This window comes from Pelodiscus sinensis, chromosome 8 (genome assembly GCF_052426305.1).
Source record: "Pelodiscus sinensis isolate ZL-2025 chromosome 8, ASM5242630v1, whole genome shotgun sequence".
NCBI classification, from domain to species: domain Eukaryota; kingdom Metazoa; phylum Chordata; order Testudines; family Trionychidae; genus Pelodiscus; species Pelodiscus sinensis.
This window is the reverse complement of record NC_143059.1, coordinates 70,565,361-70,590,970: the sequence shown is the minus strand read 5'-3', so window position 1 is coordinate 70,590,970 and position 25,610 is coordinate 70,565,361. Positions and strand designations below refer to the sequence as shown.

The window sequence follows — 25,610 nt, the reverse complement described above, 5'->3', positions numbered from 1 at the left end:
TCACTTCTAAGCTTTGTTTTTTCAGCTTCAGCATAAAAAAAGCCCACACAAATCCCTGGAAAAGGCCATTCCTGTGGTATTTCCAACCTGGCCCATGTCGGGAATTTCTAAAAAGTCTGAGAGGAATTTTCTTCTTGGGAAAGCTACAACCCAATTTCTCAGCCAGAGGTCGAGTCGGACATCCAGGCCTACGCTCTCCCCCCACCCACTCACACCAATAGTCTGTTCTACAGGAGAGTGAACACAGGTTGGACCTCCCTGGTCTGGCACCCTTGGGACCTGACTGGTCCCGGATGAGGGTTTTTCCAGACCAGGGGAGGTCATCCCCCCCCCCCCCCTTCCTGGATCTCTCTGCAGCCCAGCTAAGCCACATGCCAGCTCCTAGCCCAGCTGAGCCACATACTGACTCCCTGCTCTCCTTGCCCCCAGCAGAGCCATGGGCCGGATCCTAGGTCCCCCCTCAAAGCCTAACTGAGCTGTGAGCTGGTTCCCAGGCCCCCACCTCCTCTGCAGCACACTGGAACGCTGTGGTCACGCTGGACCATGGATTTTGCCAGACCAGAGAATCCCAGATTTTAGAATTGCAACCTGTATAAGCAAACTATTCTAGTGTTACTCAGTCTGTTTAGGTCTCTGACCCCTTTCTTCAAAAGTCTTCATTTTTGCCTCTTCCTTGTACAGTACATGGAAGGGGAATGTGTAGTAACACTTAGCCTCTAAAAATGTATGTCTGGGGTTTTAGACACTGACTTGGAACACTTGACCATGTAAGTTTGCAGGGAGCATGGCGCAGTGTGTGTGGGGGAGTGTTTTCTTGCTTTCGACTGTAATAATAAAAAACCACCCCACTAACATTCAGTTGCAATCCCCTCCCTGTCCAACTGATGTTCATGACTCTCACTGAGCAATGGCCCTCCAGAGTATTCTATTGGATTTTATAGATGATTGAAAGAGGGATTTTAACACTAATCCCTGCAATTTTACTTCAATGAGTAAGTGGAGTACAATATGGCTCTAAAAATGTACCATTGTATGCAGTTGCTTTTCTGACCATATCATCTCACTTAACACTAACATTCAACCTTAGCAACAACCATAATGTTTAATACCATATGAACTGTTCTTCCTCAGCTCAGCAGGGAAGGCTGAAGAGGAAAAACAAGGGAATTTGTTGCTGGAAATCAGACACCCTTGAATTACTGAACAGTCCAGAGTCCCTTGGTGGCTATTTTTTGAATCAAAACTAGAAGTAAAAGATAAAGGAGAGTTACCACAATAAGGCAAACTGACTTGGGAGTTCCTCATGGACTGGGAGCTAGTTAGTGTATTGTGATCTTAACATAATTAGCATAATAGCTGCTATTTTATGGCATCTTTACCCTCCTTCATCCATAATCACTTCTTACTTAGACTGTGTTTTTTTACTGACCAGCACACAGAATTGTATACCCCCAAAGATCACAACAGCTTCACTAGCACACGGCTGTATTTCCCAAACACACGCCAGTCACCTGGCAGTCTAACACGTTCCTCGAGTGCATCGCTTGCACAGACTCAGATTAGTAAAACTGTGGAACTGCTGCCCAGTGAAAACATCAGCATTCAGAATGTGCAGAACTCACTCCAAACCAATCGGGAGTCAGCTTGGAAAGAGGGGAGTGTTGGACACAGGTCAGGACATTTCTCTGGTAAAGACTGATCCTCCAAAAAGCTGAGCATTCCCAACTCCCACTAAAGTCAACAGGAATAGCTGGTGTTTTCCAGCCTCAAGATTAGGACTTTGGTCTGCGAATGTACCAAGTAGCCTGCAATGGCTCCTCTGGGTAACATACATAAGAAAACAGGCCTTTGAACCCTAAATTTGGGGCAATTGTTTTGTTTGGATGCATGAGGAGGAGCCATGCGAAAGGGGGCATGTGCAGAAATAAAAATGGCCATGAGATTAGCCAATATTAATGCTTTGTGCTACAAATGTACACACAGCGCTTCCAAAGCATCTCATTAGACAGGCTGAAAAATAGACTGTCGAGGGCAAAGCTGATGTACCATCTTCATCCAAGTCACTTGCCAAAACTCAGTTTTTGCTTCCCTGGTTATTCCAGGAGGTGGCATATTCCAGGAGGTGGCATAGAGAGGGAATTTTAGCCAACACAGTTAGCAGGCCAGGAGGCTCTCATGCTTTGCCTGAAAAAGGCCACGCCAATACTTTTGCAAGTAGCAATTTTTACATTTTATGGACTCTACATAGTCTCCCCTCTCTATGTTTTGGGCAACAGCTGAGCTGTTAAGCGAAGTCTTCATCCCAGAGTAAGTTTTTACAGCCGTGCTATAAATCCCCCACAACTAGTGATTAGTAATGGAAATGCTGACAGACTCTTATAAAAAAAAGTGGTGATAGCAGGACAACGTATTATTCTAATAACTATGTGCATGTGAATCCTTCTCTCCTCTCCGTTTAGTTTTCCATTAATGTATATTGGCTAATTAAACAAGCTTACGAGACATTCTTACAGTAGAAGGCAACATTTTGGCCCTTAGCCCAAACCAACAGGGGGAAAACTTCAACATGCTCAGCCAGCCACAGAACCAGATGGAGCAAATGTATAGTTACATGAAACGATGAGAGAATGAAAGAAAGGAACAACCCACCAGACCATCAGAGAAAAATAAGTATAAATGTCTCACCGCTTTCGTTTTTCTCTATTACATCCACGACTTCCCCAGCCTGAAGGCTGATCTCAGAGTTTTCCTGTTTCTCATAGCTGGACACCACCACATACTGCTCCAGGATCATGGGTTCGGAGCTAGCATCAGCACCTGGGGAAGGGAAAAAGCAAGCTGTGAGCCAGCTTCCAGCCATGGCTCCTCGAGAGCGACCTCCGTCCATCCAATTCATGATAGGCCAATTTGTCCCCGCCGTCAAGCCAATCAGAACAAAACCTTGGCTCGCAGCATATCCCCAAATGGCTGGCCATATAGAGACAGCTTCCTCTGGCCCACAACCCAGCAGCACAGAGGAACATTAGAGAGCAAGACAAAAAGAGTTTAAAGCATAGTGAATTAATCACAAAGTTTCACGATGGATTCGGAAAAGAAGCTTCTTCCCAACATGGTTGCCACAATCCTTGTCCCCATTCAGACAGAAAAATCCCAGGTAGAAGCAGCATAAATCCACGGCAGAGTTATCCTCCCCCCAGGAAACCAAAGGAAAAAAATAAACAGTTCTCCCCCTCGGAGGCTCAGCTCCTTTTCCACTCTTGAAGGCTCGAGCTGTAAGTCAAGAGAGGGCTGTGGATGCCAATCATATTCGTCTGCACTGCAGCCCTTAAATAGAAACACATGAGCAGGACGGACTAAGGGAGGGGGTGGAGGAAGGGAGAGAGGGGAAGGCGGAGAGACTGTTTACTTGAAACATAAGAAAAGTTACAGCGCCAGATTCTTATTAACACAGCCACCCTCCGCCCGCCTTTTCCAAGAGTCTTGCAGTTATCCCCCAAAAAAAAACCCACCTCCAAGTATAAGGGATGAAGAATGTCACATTATTGCCTTGTATGAGATGAACAGCTGAAATCTTTACACCGGTCAGATTTTCTCCCCCCTCCCCGTAAAGAGGTTTGCCAGCTAGCATGAAATGTTTTAATTATTTTCATCTTCCCTATGCTTGGCTTTTCAGGCATCAGGAATTATTTCTTCCCTACTCTTGGACTTTCCCCTCTCTATCCGCCCCCTCACCCCAAAAAACACACCCACACCCCTCTGGTTGGTTTCTTTTTGGTTTTCTGTATAATGCAAATCATGTGTGTTAAAGCGGAGCTAGAAGGCAGGCATGATCCACCCCCAGAGACTGGTGGGGGGGGGGGGGAAGGGGGGAGAATTCACTGCCATGTAGCAAGCTGCGGAAAACGCAACATCAAAGCAGCACGCAGGGCCAACCACCTCCAAATGGACAGATGCAGGCAGGCTCTGCATACACAACACTACAGAGAGAAAGGGTATGAAGGAGTTTTTGAAGCCAGCAGGTCCCATTTTAATTAAAATAAAAGGGAAGGAGAAGGATGTTCTCCTTCCGATGAGGGGCACCTTCTGAAGAGAAGTTGAGAATTGCCTTGTTTAGCGACAGATGTACGAAACATTTTACGACGCTTATTTGTATTACTATAATGGCCACAGGCCACAATGGATCAGCGCCCTAGTGTGTTAAGCACTGTGTACTGGACATTTTTACTGTTATCTACAGAAACAAGACCAGCAAAAGATTGCGGGGGGAGGGGGGGGAGGAAATGAGGCAAAGAGACTTGACCAAGATCATATAATGGCTCAAGTGACAGAATCAAGATAGACTTCAGGACCTGTTTCCCAGTTCAATACCCTATCCACTAGACCATGCTACTTCTGCTCTGTTGGGGGGCGGGGGGAGGGAATTAATGGAACATTTAATTAATCACTATCATGAGGAGGATCACAATCAGCATTGTACTTCTAGAGCTTGCACATCAGTCTGTGTTTAGTATGCAAATTGATTCTATAAAGTTAGGTCCAGGAAGTTTCCCCTTCTTTCCTTCTGGCAGTAACTAATGCTTCACCCATTCACTTGGTCAGACTAGCTTGTGAAACAAAGGCCGTTAGCCCAGTCTGCCCCTGAAAGAACACTATTGGATGGCTTCCCCTTGGCCCAGTCTTAAGAAGTTCAGAAAAAAAGAGTCCCTTAAGTGCACCCAGCTCGACAACATATAGTACTGAGTGATTTCAGTTTTTTTTTTAAAAAAAGGTTGTTTTCTTGCCATTGAATTTTCTACTCGCAAAAGCAATGAGTAGAGTATCACCAAGGACAGGGTGACTTACTCTGTCCTTTATCGATAGATAAAAAGCCGTGTCTCGTATTGCAAGTATTACCACATCATTGCACTGCCTAAATAGGATACATTCTCCCCCCTCCAGCCCCCCAAAGTTGTAACCAAGACAAAGTAATTCTATATTAGACTTTGTCTTGACAGAGAAAGGAACTGATCACAGAACTAAAAATTAATGGTAACTTAGGCATAAGTGATCACAACTGCTAAATTTGTAAGTGCAATCAGAACAGAGTTCAGACAAGCGAGTGTGTGTGCGCGCACATTACACAAAGATTTACCCAGCATCGCTTGGTCCTTAATTCATTTAAAAAAAAAGCATACATTCTTTATTGAAAGGATTATGTTTCAAAAATTAGTGTTTATGAAGTTTAGTAATTTTTTTTTAACAGTGAATGCCATCAAATAGTTTTTCTTCATCCCCATAAATTCTTATGTACTATGTTTTAACAAAAAGGGCTATAGTCAATGTGATTTCCAATAACATGGTCTTCTAGTTTTCAAACCTTAAGCATTGATTTAATGGTGCCAAAACAGAGCACTACTTCAAATTTCCGCATCTTATCTCTTTTCTGTAATTTTTATTTAGAGGAAATCCTATTCCAGGTTCATCCTATTTGTCTGGCTCATCTTAGTTCAGTCTTTCAACATTCACTCAGTTATGGCAGTTTTGAGGATTGTATCCAGAAATAAGTCTCCAAATAGAGTAGTGTTATGAGAAGCAACCCATTCCAGGCACATCCAAACCCTTATATTGCTTTAAGTTATGATAAGAGGAAGCTGTATACCGAATTCGATGGTCCTACCTCTTATTGTTTAGGAGACATTCTTGGACAAACTCTAAAATTAATTTATATATATATATATATATATATATATATATATATGACACACACACACACACACACACACACACACCCACCCCCACCCCCCACCCACCCCTTTTAAGAGAGCCATTGTCACAAAGCTAAAAGCCATTATGAGACAAATCTGCTGGGAGGAACAATTTAAAGCCAGAAAGATATGAATGATAGTTGGGAATTTAACAACACTTTACTAGATACTCAGAAAGCCACAATCCCACATCTGAGGAAGGTTGTGATTGTGTGTGCGCGCATGCAGCATGCACATCGATGTAAAAACAGCTATAAGAATATAGCTAAGCAATGGAGAAAAGACAGGGAAGTCATGTTATATTCATTATTACTCAGAAGCTAAGAACTTTGATAATTAGAGAAAGCAAAGGGACACAGAGAAATCTATGGCCAATAGAGTTAAGGACAATAGGGAGGGTGGTTTTACTAGCTTATTAAGAACAGAAAAAAATAAAACCAACCACCAACAATGGTACTGTTCCATTACTAGATCGAAATAGTACAATTGTCAAGAAGAACAAAGTAAAAAACAAAACAACCAGATACATCTGTTCTGTATTGCGGGGAGGAACCAATGAAGTTTATCATAGGACAACATTCCATTAGTATCTTGGTAAGATGGCAAAACAGGAGCATTTGAAGTTAGACATTTAAAGTCAGCAGGTTCGGAGAGCTTTTAAAAATCTCAACTGCAAGTAAATGAGGTGCTCACTGAACCATTAATCTTCATTTTCAATAAGTCTTAGAGCAATGGAGAAGTCCCAGAAGAAAGCTAAAAAGGAGTAAGTGGGATGACTTGAATAATTATAGGTCTGTCATTCTGACACTAAGTCCAGGCAAGTTAAGGAAGTGACTGATGAGAGACACTGGATTTCCATCTAGTAGGCAGAGGGCCAGCATGGGTTCAACAGGACAGGAAAGTCTTGCAGCTCTGGGCCCACAGTTTGTACTCTGGGACTCCTTCACAAGAAACATTTCCCTCAGTAACCTTTACAAGCAGAGGTAAAGAGGTGACAACCCGTTCCCAGAACCGAAGACTGGCTTGCTTTCTCAGTAGCGAAAACCAGAGCTAGCTTACACGTCTTCCTTTGGAACGTCAGAAAACCCAACGGGTCCCTCTCCAGACGCCAAAGCCACAGATATTTCTTCCCCATAACAGCTCCTACAGAGCAGTCATGCACTATCTATGCAAAAACCTGTAGCAGACTGAAAACTTAAGATCTGAGAGAGCATAAAATGATTGGAAATGAACAGCAAGATCAGTGCATTCTCCTTGCAAAGTTACTACTGACGAGATTGGATCAGTAATGGTATCCTGTTCCAGTGCACAGACTTAGATCTGACTCACCACACCCGCCCTAGGGCCTCATGTGAGAATTACAGGGGGACTGTCCAATCACTCTGTTTAAAGTTCTCTCTCCCCCAGGCTCACTAGCCTTAGTTCATCTAGTTTCAGATGCAGGAGAATTCCACAGCTAAGTCACTAAGATGACTGGCTAAGAGTGGGTAGGACACACTTAATTCACTTGATGAACCAAGATATTGTTCCCACTTTTCACAAACTCTGCAGACCCAGTGGAAGACCCTGCCAAGAGCTGGATACCTATATCAGAAGAACAGGGAAGAGTTTACTTGCCTGTGACGTTGTCATTTTGTGAGAGTTTCCTGGTTAAAGTCTTGAGGATGCCGGTTCTCTGCATCAGGCGCAGCTTTAACACCCACTTGGTCCTCACCTCGGCATCCCAGGATGAAGTCACCCAGGCCCTGGAGGTTAACAGTCTCAGAGCTAGTCTGTACCAGTTTTCAGACAGATGGCTGGCCCTGGCCCTCAGCCCAAGCAGGAGAGCAGAGTTACCTTTGCAGCTCTCAGCAATAGAGGCCAAAGACTGGCGCTCTCATCTCCTAGATAACAATGCAGGCCAGTAGTACCAAACCAGCTCCTCCTCCGAGGCACTGCAATCTCTACAATGGTTGATCATTTAAACTACCGACAGGACATAAGGCTGTCTGGATATGGAAACTTGAGAACCCGGACATTTGCCAAAGTATTTTGCTATCAGACCCATAAAGTGAGTCCGTTCTTTTAATCCATACCCTGCATGGTTTTCATAAAAACTCTTTTATGATCATCACGTACCAAGTGTTTACAGATTCTAACCATAAGAATTAATATAAAGTGAAGCAATAAAATCTTTCAAGAGAAGCCAAAGAGGAATTGTCAGGAAGCACTCTGGACACGGGATTTTTAGTGGAAACAGCAGGTGGTGTAGCTATTTCAGGGGTCTTTGGCCCTAGTGGACACAACTATCATGTCACCTAAGCACATTTTCTAAAAGAGGTTAATGGTACCCATTGTATGTCACTAGTTTCCACATGAAGAGGTGGATCTTGGTGCTTTGCCATTTGAAGCAAGCAGTAACTTTGGGGTTGCAGATTCAGGAGAGTGGCAACTTGCTAAATTTGGAATTTAGGATAGGCAACACCTTCAGCAAGTTGCAGGAGGAATTGCAAGCAGCAGCCACCCTAGTCACCCTCCTCCACATTTCCTTACCAGCCCCCAGCCACTAAAGTTGGCGCCAAGTCTTATTTTTAATAAAAAATGTTTCCAATGCTGAAAGCCTCCCCAAACACTTAGTTTCTCTAAGGGAAGAGGATGACGGGCTGTGCTGCATTTCTCAGGTTCACAGCCAGCATTGAGCCTGCTCGTTTGCTCCAACCTTTCCCTACAAGCTTAAAGGGGCGACAGCAGCCCTTCGAGCCAACTCCTAGGAATCATCCACAAGTTCACGCAGACATTACACAGTTACGTTACCCTTGGGGAATGAGCCCTTTGCACAACTCTGCCACGCCCTTTCTTTAAAGCTATCTTCAGAGTGGAGACCTGCCTGCAGGTGGCCACTGATGACATTAGTCAGTTATTCAAAATAAGCAATTAGAGCACTTATGGGTAACGGACCAGATTTTCTGAAGTGTGCAAACACTCAGCATCTCCCATTAGTCTCAGTGGAAGCAACTTCAGAGGTTGGGTGGGTTTGTTTGTTTTTTTAGGGGGGGCAGGAAGAGGAGAAACAGCCCTAAGAAGAGCCCTTCAAATATTAGACATGGAGCCTTGATTCAGACAGACTTTCCCCAACCTTCTTCTACACAAGTCTATGCCCACTGGAGACCAACCTTCCCTCCACCCCCCTAAAATATTCATGGTGGTTTTCAGTTCAAAGCCTTGTCCCTGGGCTAGGCTAGTCCCAGAGTGACTTCCTTTTGACGGTTCCACCTACAGCCAAAATTCCTTCCCCTCCCCGGTCTTACATGAGCACCTGCTCACAAGATGGGATGGGTCAGGCATACACTGCCAGCCTGCCTGGGTCTTCAGTGCATATCATTTAGCAAAGATGCACGTGTGCTTTAAGCACGTACAGAACTACAGGAGATTAGAGAGGAAGAGATCCTTTGCACTAGGCATATTAGTCAATCCCTTCCTACCACAGAATTGCTCCTTACAGTACCCCTTGTAGTACCCTGCCCCATCCTCTCCAGGCAAAAATACCTCCAAACACTTCCCTTGGAGTCTACACTGCTTAAGATACGGCATTCCCCCTAACTGCCCCTCCAATATCAGCCCCCATTGATTAGGCGTGGAGGAATTCCACACTACTGAGCGGAGCAGAATTCTGCAGAAATTAACATTGTGCACGCAGAATTTCCTTCCTTCCTAGAGCAATGAGCTGCAGTACTACTAGCCACCACGAGCAGCCCCTGGACGCTGCACAACCCAGCTTGCACATAGACGACACTGCCACAGGAGGGAGAAGCTAGAGAGCTCCTGGCAGCTGCAGTTCCTAGGGAAGAAGGTGGCGGCGGAAACTTTGTTCAGCGCTGAGACTCAGCAACAGGCTCTCTGGAAAACTGGGCTCAGGGGGCAGTGCTCCTTATAAGACAAGCACGTGGGCAGCCACCCCAAAGAGCAAAATGCTGCCAAGCTGATTAGCAGAGCACCCACAGCACTTGTTTCTACTGGTGGTTCATATTCACACATCTATGCACTGAATAAACATTAAGCACCTGAGTGGAGGGGGAAAATGAAACACCGGGGGAGGGAGAAGTAGAGAGGAAAGTGGGGAGAAACAGGAACTAACTTGAAGCAAAATGCAGGACAATGTAGCACTTTAAACACTAACAAGATGGTTTATTAGATGATGAGCTTTCGTGGGCCAGACCCACTTCCTCAGATCAAATAGGCTATTCACCCACACCGTTGTAGGAAGTTGGATAGCCCTTCCACAGGAAAGGCTGAAAACTGGCTTGATAAAAGTTTGGTGCTGGGTCTCTCTCCTGCCCACCCCCTTTCCCAGCATAGCTCTACGGACCACACAAAACATTCAGTTCTTGCACAGGTGTTGTAAGAAACCCAACTGTGTATACAGCCACATCGGAATATATGGACTGGTTTACCCAGGCAATGCTATCGCAGAATAATTATTCCACTGCAGTTATGGCAGTCAATTTTCCCTGAGTAGCAAAGCTCTTTGCAATATAAAAACCAAGACAAGATGAGAGGAGTGGAAAAGCAGCTAACTAAAGCCAAGGAAGGGGATGTTTAAAGACAAGTGTAACACTTTCTAGTGGTTGGAGCTAAGGCAGGACAGAGTCCAGCAGTGAACTAGCAGTACCCACATCTCAGTTCATGTCTGGGACCTACCCTCCTGCAGCAGTACATCTGATCCGCAAACGCACTAGTGACTCCATACTGCAAGTCATTGGCTGCAATGTTCCAGTAGGAAACTGGCAGATGTCTCGTAGGGGCGAGTAGGGAAGGAGGAATGCTGAAGGTCTGGGATACTGCATAGTGTGGGGCAGTGGGGAAAGATTTCGGTAGATACAGAAGTCTAAAGACAAGACTTCTCAATTCTAAATAAAAGTTGTCTTTAAGAATTAAGTTGCCCAACATTAAACAAAGTTCAGGATACTTTTTAATTGAGGATTTTGGATTGGGGCCTGGGCCCCTTTTCAATTTCTTAGTAACAAAGTATTGGCAAAGAGCATTGCTTTGTAATAGATGGAACCAATTACACAATTGGAGGCTATCAAGCGAATTATTTATAGAACATCTTTGCTGTTGCATCTTTTGTGAACTCGGCAGAACAATTTAGCATGAACAGGCATTTCGGAGTCCTAGAAGAAAGATTCAGAATAAAGGTGACGTTACCCCATCACAAATATGCGAACGGCAGAGACACTGGACGTGAAAGAGGAGGGGGAGGTCCATACAAAAACAGATTCATCCAAATCCTGTGCAAGTCTATGCAGCCAGTACAACTTGAACAGAAAAGCCCCCTCAATTAGGAGAGCTTAGAACATGGAAGCTTTAACTGGAGACCAACACTATTTCCTGAATCAGTATCACTGGAAGACTGGCAGCTTAGCAAGCTTGACACAGCCACTCGCCCCATCCAAGAGCACAGTGGCTGTAGTTTTTAAACAAGTCAGCTGTATCCACCCACCACAGTGACAGAGCCCTCTCCGCTCCCCTAGCCTCACAACTAGCCTAGTTACAGTATCTGCTCTTTCCTGCTCCGCCCTTTGGAGACTGCTGCTGCAATTGGGCAGTCACCTCCCTCTGGGACCTTTTTGCGGCTGCTATGGAGCAGATGCAGGGACACCAAACCAAATGTGATGCCGGAGAGAAGAGCCAGCCTGGAGGCTCCTGTGACTTCTTGAGGATTGTGCCCTGCCCCTACTCTGGTGGTTCCCAGCCTTTGAGCAGATAGACCCCTTTTCAATCTATAAACCTTCTACGGACACCTCTCCCCCAAACAGTACAGCTGTTGGAAAACATTCCATTATTTGATAATGTGGCAGCCAGCACATCCCTTGGCCATGCTGCTCCCTCCCCCCGGCCCATCCACGGAGGATATGGCAAGGGGGATCTCCTGGCCAAAGGCAGCTCCTGCCCCAGCACTCCGCCCTTGGCAAAGCATGGAGCACTGGGGGAGGAAAAAAGGAAAAGAAGAGTAAGGATCAGGCCCACTGTGGGACCAGGAGGGGGGACGAGGGCTAGGGTGTAAACGGAAGCACAGCTGGTGGCGGGAGGACAAATGGTCACAGATGGCGAGCCCCAGGTAAGAATTGCCTGGTGGAAAGTCCCAGTCCCATGGTGGGCTAGAGTCTTACTTTTCAGCTTTCTGCAGCCCCCATATAGTACCATCAAGGACCACCAGGAGTCTGCGGAGCACAGGTTGGGAACCGCTGCTCTAGCCTATGTGACCCGCAGAACTTTAAATCTGGTCATTTTTAGAAGCCCTGCAAGAGTGACAAAATCAGCATATTCCTTCAAAAATTTAGGACAGGCAGCCTTAAGGCAGGTGCTGAGAACAGTGCCTTGAGGTTAAGAGGAAAGCATACAGTGCAGCTATATAGAGTAGCCCTGGTGTGTAGCTTCATTGAAGTCAGTGGAGTTGCACAAGAATTTAGCTTGGCCTCGTTGCCATCTGCACAGATTTCTTCCCAAGCAAATATTCCGTTTCATTCCTTTCCTTTATGCTTTTCGCAGCATTTTCCAATAAAGTCGTTACAGAAGTGAAAAAAAGTTAAATATTGCCCTTTGCCAAGATTAGCTTGTTAGTTTGGGGATTTTTTTTAAATCTGCTGGTTTCTAAGACAGAGCCAAGAAAAATTAGAGGCAGGAGGGTGAAGGGAAAAAAAGGCTAGATTTGCCTCCCCCTGCCCCACCCCTTCTTGGAAAGTTGGCTCCCACTTTATGGAGTCCAAATGAGTAGGTTACAGGTAGAAAAAGTTAAGAAAACTTTCCTTAAGTATTCTGCACACAGATGTGCTAAACCACTTGGATGACATTCAAGCAGCTGCCAGACAGGGTCTCCCACCAGCTTAAAGTCACCTAAGTACTTTGGCATTTGCCCTAGTTCTGCTTGCTGCAGTAATGTGTTCCTATTGAATTCCTTAGATCAGTGTTTCCCAAAGTGTGAGGGGGACTAGCGGGGGAGGGGGGAAGAGGGGGAGAAAAGAAGGGGAGGGGATGGAAGATCATAGAATCATAGATCTATGTTAAAAGCCATCTTAGAACAGCAGCTGGCAGGGTATAAGGAAAGAGGCTACAATTAGTTTCTTGCTCCTGAATGAGAGCTGATCTTTCAAAAAGGTTGGGAAATGTTGCTTTCCAGCATAAATGTCTGACTGGGGGGGGGGGGGGGCCAGGGAGGGGGGAAGATGGAGCCGGACAACTCCCAATGACTCCACAGGAGTAAAGGGTGCTCAGCACCTCTCAGGATGTGGTTCCTCATAGGCATCCAAGGGGGAAGAGATACTTTGTTTTGAGTTAAGCCTTGATTAGGTGTCACAGAAAGAACGGAATTCTTTTCCGAGTAGATAGGACTCTAGAATTTCAATGGAAAAAACAGCAGCAAGTTAGAAGGCACCAGGCATGTAAAAGATCCAGTGAATTACTGCACTCCCCTCTCTCTAAAACCAAGTTCATTTCCTCATCTGGATCAGAGGGATTTGGGGCTATTCCACACTCCATGCTTATCCGACCACTGCAGAGCTAGCCATGACAAATCAGAACTGTCGCGATACTCCGATGCCACCGTATCCAAGAGCTTTGGGGCTGTTGGTATACTGAAGATTAGAGGTCCAGGCAGGTGAAGCGCGAGCTGGCAGATTTGGGGTAGGTTGGAACAGCATGGGGAGAAGAATCTGGACTTCTGTGCTGTAGCATGGCCACTGCTGACCTGGGTCAGCTGACTCAGAGCTCCTGGTGCTGCAAACCAGTGTGCAGATGTACAGGCCTGGGGTTGGAATCTGAGCTCCGGGAGCCTCCACAAGCTCAAGTCAGCTAACCAAAGCCAAGCACAGGTTTATTCCCTGCTGCTTCTGAACAGACAGGCATGTCTAGTATGATCATCGTACTGGGAAGTGCTTTCTTCTCATGAATTTGTTGGTGCAGTTGTGTCTCTTCATGCACAATAGGGATGTAAAATCCCATGTAATTGGTTAACTGGTTAAGCTTCTGGTTTAACCAATTAACCAATTAAGGTGGGGCTAGGCTGGAGTGCCCCCCCACCACCACCACCACTCTGGACAGCCCAAGTGGCCCCTGCCTGTGACATACCTGAGCTGTTGCTCCAGACACCCAGAGCAGCTCCTGTCAGTGGTGGGCCCTGTGGGACTGGAGCAGCACCCTGCCCATGGCAGGCAGGGAGCTGCTCCAACCCCCACTAGTTAACCTTTCACATCCCTAATACACAGTCTAGGAAATCTGTTGCTGATGGTAAATCCTTTATAACCGGAGCATGCATAATTTTTGCAAGACACTTCAGTATAGGCTAGCAGTGGTGACCAGGAAATCCTATAACCCTGCTTCTCAGCTAGCACATGTAAACAGGCTTAGAACTAGGCACAGCAAAGAAAGCATCCTCAATCTAGACTGCTTTGTGGAAGAGGAAACTGAGGCTCAGCTCATGGCATTTGTGCCCAAGTGCCAAGGCAGTTATGCTCTAGATCTAGAAGGTACTAACTACTACATTGTTCACCATGCTGTACAATAAAAGGCTTTCAGGTAACTTAAAGAACCCCAAGACCTTGTAAAAAATATTTGTGGATGACACTAACTTCTTACTGTTACCAAAAATTGTGAACAACCTAAAGAGGATTTCAGGCATACTGCCTTTGCATTAGTCAGATTTTCAGGGTGATACAGGAGTCTCAGCCCATGTAATTCAAAACTGAAAGCTGTTCATTTGACCTGAAAACAAAAACCACACCCCCACTGGAAACTGCTGAACACATCTTTTCTCACTCTAAATGTGTAACTAGTATTCTTTAGTTTGCATGTTTTGTTTTATTTGCTCAGTAACTTGCTTTGAACTGTTTACTATCCCTTACAATCACTTAAAGGTTCTTTTGTACAGGTTATACCTCCTTTAACCAGGACTCTGGTCCAGCAACATCCATGGTCCGGGAGGACCACAGAGTCCACATATAGGGAGTCGGGTTGTGGGGGAGGAGTGCAACGGACAGACAACACAGCTGGGAGCCCCATGTTGGGAAGCGGGGGCCAGGGAGCAGCAGGGCCCGGGAGCAGCCCTAGCTGGGGCAGTGATAATCATGAGGGGAGGTACTTCCCATGGTCTGACAAATCCCCTCATTCAGGACCTGAGGATGCTGGACCAGGGAGGTCCAACCTGTAGTTAATAAAACCCAGTTTGTGCAATTTGTGATAGGTAGGATGGGAAGCCATGCATGTCTTCCTCCACATTGAGGGAGGGGACAACTTTCATGACTTTGTGCTGTATAGATCTCTATACAGCACAAGACAATAAAATTGTGTTTATGCTGCAGAGGTGGGGCACTTCCTGAGCGGAGTGTAGACTGCCCACACAACTGATTGCAGACTGCAAGATTGTGCTGCTGGTCTGTCCCTACAGGCATGTGCGGTCCTATGAGATGCACAAGGGCCAGGCTGGGGAACAGGTAAGTTCAATGGGACCCCAATACATTATGTAGCACCCAGAAAGCAGGGTCCAATGCATCACCATGACAATTTCACTGTTCATGATACTTTCCCAAACAGATACGAAGAGGAAAAAAAATTCCTTTCCAAGTACAGTGGGGCAAAGGCCAATGAATGAAGCTTTTGCACAGACCAAAGTGGAAAGTCCCTAAAATATTTTGCCAAATTAGAAGCACTATTCCTTCATTTAATTGATCCCAACAGGACACGAGAATTCTGTGCTGCAGAGAATTCTCCAGAAAAAGTCCTAAGTTCTCATCTGTGGAAGAAAGCCTCTTACAAAAGTTACTTTTACTCAACTCAGCGAGGCAAACTTCTAGTGTTCTACAGACACATGGTACGAGGCCCTGCACTGGAGGAATAAAAATGTATGGTTTTTGGCCAAAGCTCGGAGATTTTTGAACTAGTTGACAGACTAAGACCAACTGACCTGTTAAGAAATATGCAATTCATTTAAATATTAAAGCAGCAGGGTTTTGGGGATTCATATTTAGGAATGCAATATATTCTAATGCAGGGGTGGGCAATAATTTTTGGTGGGGGACCACTCCATGATTTTGGAAAGTGGTCAAGGGCAGCACTGTTCTGTGGCGGGGCTATGGAGTGGAGGGTGGGTGCAGAAGGGTGTGCGGGGTAGAGACTGGGGTGTAGGAGAAAGTGTGGGGTCTGAGAGGGAGTTTGGGTGAAGGAGGGGGCTGTGACCTGAGGCTGGGGAAGTGCAAAGGGCTTGGATGGTGACCTGGGGGAGGGAGTTGGGGTGCAGGAGGGGCAGGGGTGCCAGAGGCAGGTGGCTGGGAGCCACTTTCCTAAGCATCTCCTGACCTGCAGTGTGGGCTAGGCCATCGTTCCCCGTTACTCCTCTTGGCTGCAAATGGTGAAACTGAGCCAATAGGAGCTGCAAGGCTCCGTGGCCGTGGCACCGCACGCGCGCACCCCCCCAAACACACACACACACACACACACACACACACACTGAGTGGCCGGTTAATTGGTTTCTCAAAAAGTGGTTTCACAGAGCAGTTTGAGAAATACTGGTCTAGCTGTTTGACCGGAGGAATGACCAACAGTTAATCCCCACTATTTCCTAAGCCAAGATGAACAGCACATGCTGATGTTTTTCCATGCATTTGTACAGCCATCTCACACAAACATTATGGTTTCCAAGTGTAGTGCCATAAGAATAGCACCCACCCAACCCACTTCCTCCAGAGTTAGCAACATTTCATTCAGATATTAAAATCTTCCAAATTCAGATCCAGGTCCAGGTCCATTCTAGTACAGTGCCACTGGGCAGTCCCGTCAGCAAAGTTTCCTGTGCAGGACCAAGAACACAAAACCCTTTTCCCAGCATGAATACAATTGGTTGGGACCAGTACTACTTGGAGGAAGGGGGAGGGATAATTTCTGAGTGAATCCAACCTCCAGTACCCTTTGACTTCACCTTCTCCTTCACAGAAGTGCATTAGTCAGGCTCCCATGCCTGACAGTGAGAATATGACATTTACGGGCCAGAGCCCATAACGTACTACCTCCTTTTTATGACTGTTCTTTTTGAGGTCTATGTATTCTGAAAAGTTGATACACTAGAAGGTTGTAAAGCCTAGGAACTTTAGGCTAGAACACAGTAAGGTGGTCTCCCTCCACTTTACACAAAGAGCCCCTAAAATGCATTGTTGGAACCGAAACACTGATTTTAGAAGGTTAGTATTCATTCAGCATGAAGACCTTCACCCCCCTCCCCCCCCCCACACACACTTTCATACCTCTAACTTCCTTCCTGGGAGTTTCAGGAAAATTGGACATCCAAACTTCCAAGTCCAAGAAGAGGGCAGCAGTAAAACAAAAAGAGTCATTAGAAAAAGCAGCAAGCTGTTTCAGAGCTCTGCAGAAGAGAACAGTTAGAATTAAAATAACTTTGAAAAAGGAAGGTTAAGAACAGTTTGAGAAGAAACTGAAGACCACTGAAGAGACGCTAGCCCAGTGGTGATTAGCCTATTATCTGAGTCACAGCAATTCATAGGGTATGGGAAATTGGTATGAACATGTGAACATTTATAACTTCATAAACTTAGTCAGATGACCAGAGCCACACGAGTAAAAAAGGTTCACATGCAAACTCTCATATGTTCCAATACTGAGAGAGAGACACACTTCGAGAAACCCCAGTTGAGTTACACTCGGTATAAATCAGGGAACTTTGACCTATTAGGGCCCTCAGTCCTGCAAAGAAAGGTAACTCACACTTCAAGGAAAGAGTTTTAAAGCAGCCTAAATAAAGATACTTTTCAACTAGGCATTGAACAATAGCATCAACCATTAATGAGTCAATTTACAGTAAAGCCCCAGTAAATAGGCAGAAGGATTGTTTGGCAACAAGGTCAGATTTATGCCTGATTTCAGAGAGAAGTGTTTTGTTTAAGGATGCTGGAAATAGTCAAGAATCTTTCAAATGTGCCTTTGGTCTGAGGATACTGGAAGTTTATTTTTAAAAACCTGCAGGCTTACTTGACCAGACCTTTGCTTAAGCCAGTTGCAGAGACCTTAGACAATAGCAACAAAAACTAGTGTCTCAGACAGAAACACTGCCCCAACTGGAGGTGGAGCAAATAGCTTTTTGAAAGAATGTCTTGCTACAGCGGACCAAACTCATTCCTGGTTTCTTAAACTGAGATCTGGTGAGAGACTAACAACTTCTAGTAGTTCCAGAAAGCCACACACCAAAGTAACCCATGGAATTCCTTGGGCTAGAATCGGCACACAATATAATGCTAAGAACAGTTTTGGCTCCATCAGTCTCAGAGCCACAAGACACCACTTGAAGGGAACAAAACACAATACACAGAGGATTCATCTGTGACTCATTTGGATTCATGGGGTAATATTCTCTGAATAGGCCTTTGGTCCCTAATGGGTCCTGGCAGTTCACCAGCTACCCAATATGCAGCAGAAGTCACTTTCAATGGGCTCTCCAAGTGAAAATAAAGTTTTTTTTAAAGTCTAATACTTTGCATTTCCATATCACGAAGGATCTCAAAAGCTTACCACTCCCCCGGAGGTAGCAGATATCCTCCCCGCATGGAGAAAGACACTAGAGCACAGCATTACAGAAACTGCTCTGGTCAACTGGTTTTCAATGGAGGGCCACTGACTTGGGGGTTCACTTTCCCATTGGTCCCAACAGACCAGTCTAGCCTTCAGAGGAAGGAGGGATGCCTTCAGAGACAGTAAAGCTTTGTGGCCAGGGCACTAGACTGGAAGTCACATTCTGGATTTGCTGCTGGTGCTTTGAATGGCCTTGGACAAATCATGTTGCTGGTGAGTGCCTCGGTTTCCCCATATATAAACTAAAATAACAATACGTCCCAGTTCAAGAGTGCATTCAGACCTACATAGGAGAGGCACTATTGAGGGTAACAGCTAAATACCAGCAATATAGTCAAGTGAGAGCATGCAAGCTTGATTTAGTTTAAAGGTAATAGTCAATTGTCTTGTTAATTACTCGTTTGTACAAATATACCCAGTGACGTTAAGATGCCTAGATACATAAAAACCCACCAGCCAGGTCTCGTCATCACTATATTGAGGTTACTCTGCACAGAAAGACTCAGGTGACAGAATCATCAGTAGGGCCCTACCAAATTCATAGTCCGCTTGGATCAATGTCACGGTCACAGGATTTTTAAGAGATCCTTGGTCTCCTGGTTTCAGCTATTTAAAGCTGAAGTTTCAGTGTTGTAGTTGCAGGGGCAATAGGAGTGGAGGCGGTTTACAAGATTATTGTAGGGAGGGTTGCAGTTCTGCTACTCACTTCAGCTGCCCAGCTCTGAAGGCAGTGCGGTCCCTGCAGAGAGCAGCAGCTGCTGACCAGGATCCCAGCTGTGGGCAGAACTATGGCCAGCAGAAGCACAGAAGGATGGCAATAGCAGATCACGCCATCCTGGCATCTGCTGCTGGTTGGCCAGATACCTGGCTCTGCCCAGAGCTGGATGTGCTGCTCTCCAGCTACCTAGCTCTGAAGGTAGAGCAGAAGTAACGGCAGCAATGCTGTGACCCCTCATTGCAGCTTCCTTGGGGTCACGACCCTCCCCCCCCACCATTTTGAGAAATGTTAGTCCCACCAATGAAACTGGCATTGTATATGGTGAACACACACAAGACCAGATTTCAATGGGGGTGGAGGGGACACACCAGATTACGTGGTCCATGACGTGTTTTACATGGCTGTGAATTTGGAAGGGCCCTAATTACACACAGAGCAGCAAAATTATCCCAGCCAAAGGGGAGGGATTTCAAAGTTTGCACTGTGCCAAGCCAGCACTGGAAACTCAAGAAAGCCAAAGAGGAAATATCTGGAGTAAGGAAATGTCCATCAAGGTCTTAGTTACACTGGAGCTAGCTGCTCCAGCAGAGTCAACTTAAGGGAATCCACTCGGTCGCTATTATTCACGAACAACTCTTGACACGAAACCAAGCTTTTCATGCAGTTAGATAGGATCTCAAATAAAGTAACTCCCCCCACTTCTGGCTCCAAAAGACTGAATACAAAAGAATTAAGAAGTAATTTTGTTTCTTGGATTCCCACACTGCCCCCCCCCCCTTTAAAAGAGCCCAAGAGCTCAGCAGTTAAACAAATGAGGGAGCCACTGGAGGAGAAGACAGATCACAGATTTCAGCTGCTCCAGCACAAACATCTGCTTAGCATTAAACTTCCTGCTCAGATTTTTTTTTTTTAATTCCAAGATGCTCCAGGCTCAAATTGCTCCGAGCTTCTAAGCCTCCTCCAGCAAATAATAATAAAAATATTCAAGACGGCAGCAATGCATGCAGCCTCAAACTGCCCAGAAGGAGAGCGTTTGGAGGAGGAAGGCAGAGGTCTGCAGTTGTGCCAGCAAAACAAAAGCTGTAATAAAATTGCCCTAAAGGAAAAGCCAGGGCTGAGTTTTACTTGATTGCTGCACTAAGGCTTAGAGTTAATTCAGAATGAGACTGGAACAGTAAATTAACCACCCCCTGCTTCCTCCTCTCCACTCCCCTTTCATTATGTTGGTGACAGCTCCTTAAGCACCAATGACTTGGGGGAGAGAACATCATCTGAAAGGGCAGTTAAGATGTGGTTTGTGTTAGCACTTAGACAACTAATATACTTGGGGCCGGATCCTTTTCCCATCCCGTTCCTCAAGATTTTGGCTGCCATTTCAAAATGGGAACAAGCCATTCAGAAGAAAAACGATGGACTTGGTTTCCTGAAGAACAAAGCAATGGAGCCGAGTGGCTTGCGAGCAGCAGTAGGAAAGTTTCCCCTTCAGTTCAGGGATGCATTTTACAGAAATAGCAATGAAATAGGAGAGGTGCATCTCTGCGGGAGACAGCTGCTGACCTCTAGTCTGATTCAAATTGCCGGCCTGGTCTCCAGACAGGTCTGCTCTGCTTTCTCAAAGACCGGGGGGAGGCAGGGGGAGGGAGAAGAGGGGAAAGAAGATGCTAATAAGATTTAAATTAAAACCAGTTGCCATGGCAGGTTGAACGACAGAAGCAGATTTTATTTTGAGGTCACTAGCAGCATTCTGGATGTTCTCCTAGTGGAGGAAGAGACATTGATTCCTGGGTAGGGATGCTTTAAGCTTGTAATATACAGCCCCACTGGCTATTTCAATAGCACTAATTTGTAAGCGGTCTTGCCAGATGCAGTCAAAGACATTAATGCTGCACATGGTATGAGGCACTGTTCAAACAGATTAAAAAAAAACCCAGCCCCCAAAGATCTTGTCACCTAGTCTTATAATCTGGAGAATCCTACTTTGTTTGGCACACCGGTAAGGCAACAGGTTTGGTTTGTTTGGCAGAAACATAAGGCCACCCATTAATTAATAGACCCAGAGCTCCCCTTTGGGCTCTCCCATCCTTGTTCATAATCTTTCAGACAGGTTACAAAGAATGCCAATTCAAATTAAGATGCTAAGGGCAGACTTTGCACCATCTCTGGCACAGCTGATGTGGAATGCCCCTCCCACAGTAAGGACTCTTTGAAGAAGTACCTTAAAAAAAAAAATCTCCCAAAAGGAGTTCCAACCAGTTACTTATTGCTAGATGGACAGTGGCCATTGGCAGGGATAAAAGTTGAGACACGGGTACAACCTCAGAGTGTATTTGGTGAATCAATCCACTGAAGGACCACGCAGAAAGCAACAGGCAGAGGAATTCATTTCCACACCTTTTCCTGCTCATCGTTTGCTGTTCCTGGGCTTCTTTGTTGTCAGCACTAGCAGCAGCACGAGCAGGACACCATCACAATATTTTCCTGCACTGAAGAATTTCAATGATTCCAATTGCCAGGGATCTTCATTAAAGGAAGTATTATTCTTCTGGCACTGAAGCAGGAAGGTAAATCCCCGACACATGAATTTTGCATGTGCACAGGCCTCTCCCCTCCATTAGGCCAGATGTACCCATCATGAAGCTCTCTCTCAAGAGCCATCAGTAGGGAATATTAGGGCCAAAATCAGGTTGGGGGAAGATCAAGCATGAGTATCTCCCTACTGAATAAGCATGCTTGTTCATAATTTTTAAATGCCAGCCCTTGCCCTTAAGGGACAGGCTCCAACAATTCCTAGCAGGGGATGTGTACTAAGATGTGTACTAAGGTGGCCTAAACTTGATTCCACTGAAGTCAGCGATGACAAGTTACTGACTTCCAAAGATCAACAGATGATCAGGGCATGGGGCAACAGCCACAATACAACCGGGGCAGCAGTCATGTACAACCATCCATTCCAATACCAAGAACACTCCTAGAATCCCTCCTATACATACACCCATAATTATTTTGCTGCAGAGCAAAGACCTGCACCAGACCAGTTGTATGCCATACCTTTGTTCAGTGTCTCCAGCAACCTAGTCCCTGGGATGTAAGTAAAAAGGTCCTTTTTTAAATACACAATCCTCCATTGACAACAGAGTTTTCCTTGCTACAATACATGTGGTGGAGCCAATGCACTGCACTGAGTCCCTGCTGTTGCTATTGACATGCAGCAGAAGGGTTTAAATGCCATCTTTAGTAGTAGACACACATGTATGTTTGAGAGCTTCTTTAAAAATGGGATATTAAAACTTCCCGCAAGCGTTAAAGACTAAGGCCACATGAGTACTCGCGCGCCAGAAATCGAGCGGGCATTAGATTTAGTGGGTCTAATTAAGATCTGCTAAACCTCCAGAGGGCATTGGTACGTTTCACCACTATGAGGAGTAAGGGAAGCTGATGGGAGCATTTGCTCCTTTTGACCTCCTACTGAAGACGGTGCCAAGCTGAGCTCAAGGCAAGTAGATACAGAGGCAGCAAAGGGAGGGAGGGGGAAAAAGAGTGTGTGTAGTTGATTGACAGGAGAAACTGATAAGGCCAAGCTTATGGGTTAATTAGGGTGTAGTCGATTACACCCTGACATCCCTGGTAGACATACCCTACACAACAAATCCATGAGCTTTCACAATTCTTTTGTTCTGTTCTAAAATAAATAGTATCTACACACAAAAAGAGCGCATGGAGGGGAATACAGTGGTTCAAAGCACATTTACACGAACACCCACCCAAGAGAGACAGGATCCCACATCCCCTCAAACATTTTTTAAAAAAGCAAAGTCCACTGAGGGCCATGCTAGCCTTCCCACTGTCACCTACTGAAGAGCCCTGCATGATCCATTTATACCAGTGTTCCTCTCAGTGGGCTGTGGGCCTGCTTTGGGAAAGTGGTAGTGGGCCCATACTGTTTTGTTTACCTAATGGGTCCATAGCCATGGAGCCTTGCAGCTCCCATTGGCTCTGATTTGCCATTTCCAGCCAAGGAGAGCTGCAGAAAGTGGCGTGGCTATAGACTCTTTAGGTAAACAAAGCAGCATGGGCCTTCCGCCAACTTTGAGAAACACGGATTTATACAGTCAGACAGGACACAAGACTGACACTGTCAGTAACCCGTTACTCACACATTTTTAATTAAGAGTTTAGTTGAGGTTTCAGCAGGCAAACCTTGTTCAAAGGAGTATTTTACACTACTTGTTACAGGATGTTTTACTTTGGTCTTATTCACAGAGTTGATCCTGGTCTCAAATCGGTTGTGCCAAGATCATTGGTTACTCTGGTCTGCAAGTGTCTTTTGTTTTCAAAATAAAATATACATCTGTTGCAGGAACAACAAGAGTGAAAAACTCCAATAGTTGGAGTTGTGTTGTATGTTGGACAATACATCCATCTTCCTCAAACAGTAGCCTGTTACCCTGTAAAAACCCACCCCACACACTGTTCTCCCCTCCTTGCCTCTCCACCAGCCCCAGTCTGACTGCAGACCAGTTTCAAATAACCTCCACTTGCCACGTAAACTGAACTGCCTGGGGTATATTAGACCCCCACACAAACTGCTTGGAAAATATTCACATCTGGCTTTCACATGCCCAAAACGTGCCTCAGAAATTCATCTGTATAACAAACTCCTTCAAGGGAGAACCCCCCTCCCCCCACAAAATCCCTACCAGAGAGTCTAAATGACTACATGGAGCAAGAGCAGATGATGTGCTCTACATATTGTAGCAAAACAAGCACAGCCCTAGTTTAAACATCTGCATTTTAGTGACCATGGTCACTTACTCTGTCTTTACTGAGAAACCAAGCTGTACATTAAAGGAAATTAAGGCCTAAACCATTGCTTTTAAGCTCAATTTGCATTATGCTCTGTGTCTAATCCTAAAGAGCATCCTAATCCAATTTGAGACATTGGAAATCAGCAGGATTATTTTGTTTTGTCTGGTCACCTTAAATCATGTGCAACTTTGACAGCGAGTCTAGACTCCTCTCCATATGGTTGCAGTATCATGCGTGGGTGCATTCATATGCCACGGTATTCAGAATGTTGCTATTTTAGGATCCAAGTGGTGAGGTTGATTTTTAATAGGGAGTCTGGATAACTTTCTGGCTATCAGTAACATTTACCGTTACGCAAGCTAAGAGGAAACATCATTAGTCTGGGCAAATGCCATCCTTGGCAGGTGATCAGCAAGGCAATGCCAGTGCTTTAGCTTGGCCACAAGAGAGCAGGTGCATTTGGAGTATAGATTTAAAGGTTAGCTTCTGGTTAACTGATGGTGGCTGGAGCAGCTCCCTGCCTGTGCTGGGGGAGGGGGGGGGGGGAAGGAGAGGGAGAACATTGGTCACATCACTGGATGCCCTGCTGGAAGGCACTCCAACACCATGTAAAAACAAACAAAAAAAACCACCCTGCTTCACAAGAGCATATGGAACTCGCTACTCTCTTCTAGTTTAGTGAGGCTCTCTGCAACAGTCTCTCCCATTGGTATCGAAGCACTCCATGATTCCTCCATCCCACTCTTAGGGTATGTCTAGATTACATGCCTCTGCCGACAGAGGCACATAAACAAGACTACCCGACAGTCAAAGAAGCTGGGATTTTAAATATCCCCAGCTTCATTAAAATAAACATGGCCACCGCGCTGTGCCGGCTCAGCTGATCGTCAGCACAGCGCGTGAGTCAAGACGCGGATCAGTTGACAGGGGAAACCTTTGTTGACCGCTCTTGTAAACCTCGTTTCATGAGGTATAAGGGAGTGGTCAACAAAGGCTTCCCCTGTTGACCGATCCGCGTCTTGACTCGTGTGCTGTGCCGACGATCAGCTGAGCCGGCACAGCGCAGTGGCCATGTTTATTTTAATGAAGCTGGGGATATTTAAAATCCCAGCTTCTTTGACTGTCGGGTAGCCTTGTTTATGTGCCTCTGTCGGCAGAGGCATGTAATCTAGACATACCCTTAGCCTCTCCCACTTCCCACACCCATTTACTTCTTTGGCATCTAATCATAGAAGATTAGACTTGGAAGAGACCTCAAACCCTGAAAGCAAGGCCAACTCCAACTAAATTGATCATTCCAGCCAGGGCTTTATCAAGACTGGCCTTAAAAACCACTAAGGCTAGAAATTCTACCATCTCCCTAATCTTTCTACTGTATGAGAACTTGGCAGCCTAGAATTGCTCTTTACTGTGCAGAGTTCAGTCAAGCAATGGGGACAGACATTTACCTTTTTAGTCCAATACCTTGCACAAAGTAAGGGTCATACAAGCGAAGACAGTGATTCTGTATATCCACAGCTGGGTGCCAGTCAACCACAGAATGTGTCAGGAGAAATCTCAAGTGGCATGAAATAAGGTATCCCAAGTGTATCTGTGTTCAGCCGCATCAAACAGATGTCCATAACATCTCACTTAACTGAACTGTTTAAAATCTAAGGATCGGTTTCTGTGCACGGAATGCAGACTGGAATATGAATGCGTCAGTTGGCTTTAGTAGATCCTCTAGCCTGCCTGAA

At 45.5% G+C, this 25,610-nt stretch overlaps 1 protein-coding gene across 7 annotated transcripts in view; it reads right to left on the bottom strand.

Annotated features, from left to right (window-relative positions):
• SH3PXD2A (SH3 and PX domains 2A) overlaps window positions 1–25,610 on the bottom strand; it is a 379,907-nt gene that overhangs the window by 91,143 nt on the left and 263,154 nt on the right. For 4 of the 7 annotated variants that reach the window (XM_075935537.2, XM_075935541.2, XM_075935542.2 and 1 more), the window contains one exon: window positions 2,686–2,817. In XM_075935537.2, coding sequence (XP_075791652.1) covers window positions 2,686–2,817 — 132 coding nt within the window. Of the gene's footprint in view, window positions 1–2,685; window positions 2,818–3,068; window positions 3,611–17,011; window positions 17,057–25,610 lie in introns of those variants that run through there. The other 3 variants (XM_075935538.2, XM_075935536.2, XM_075935540.2) reach the window with 2 other exon arrangements.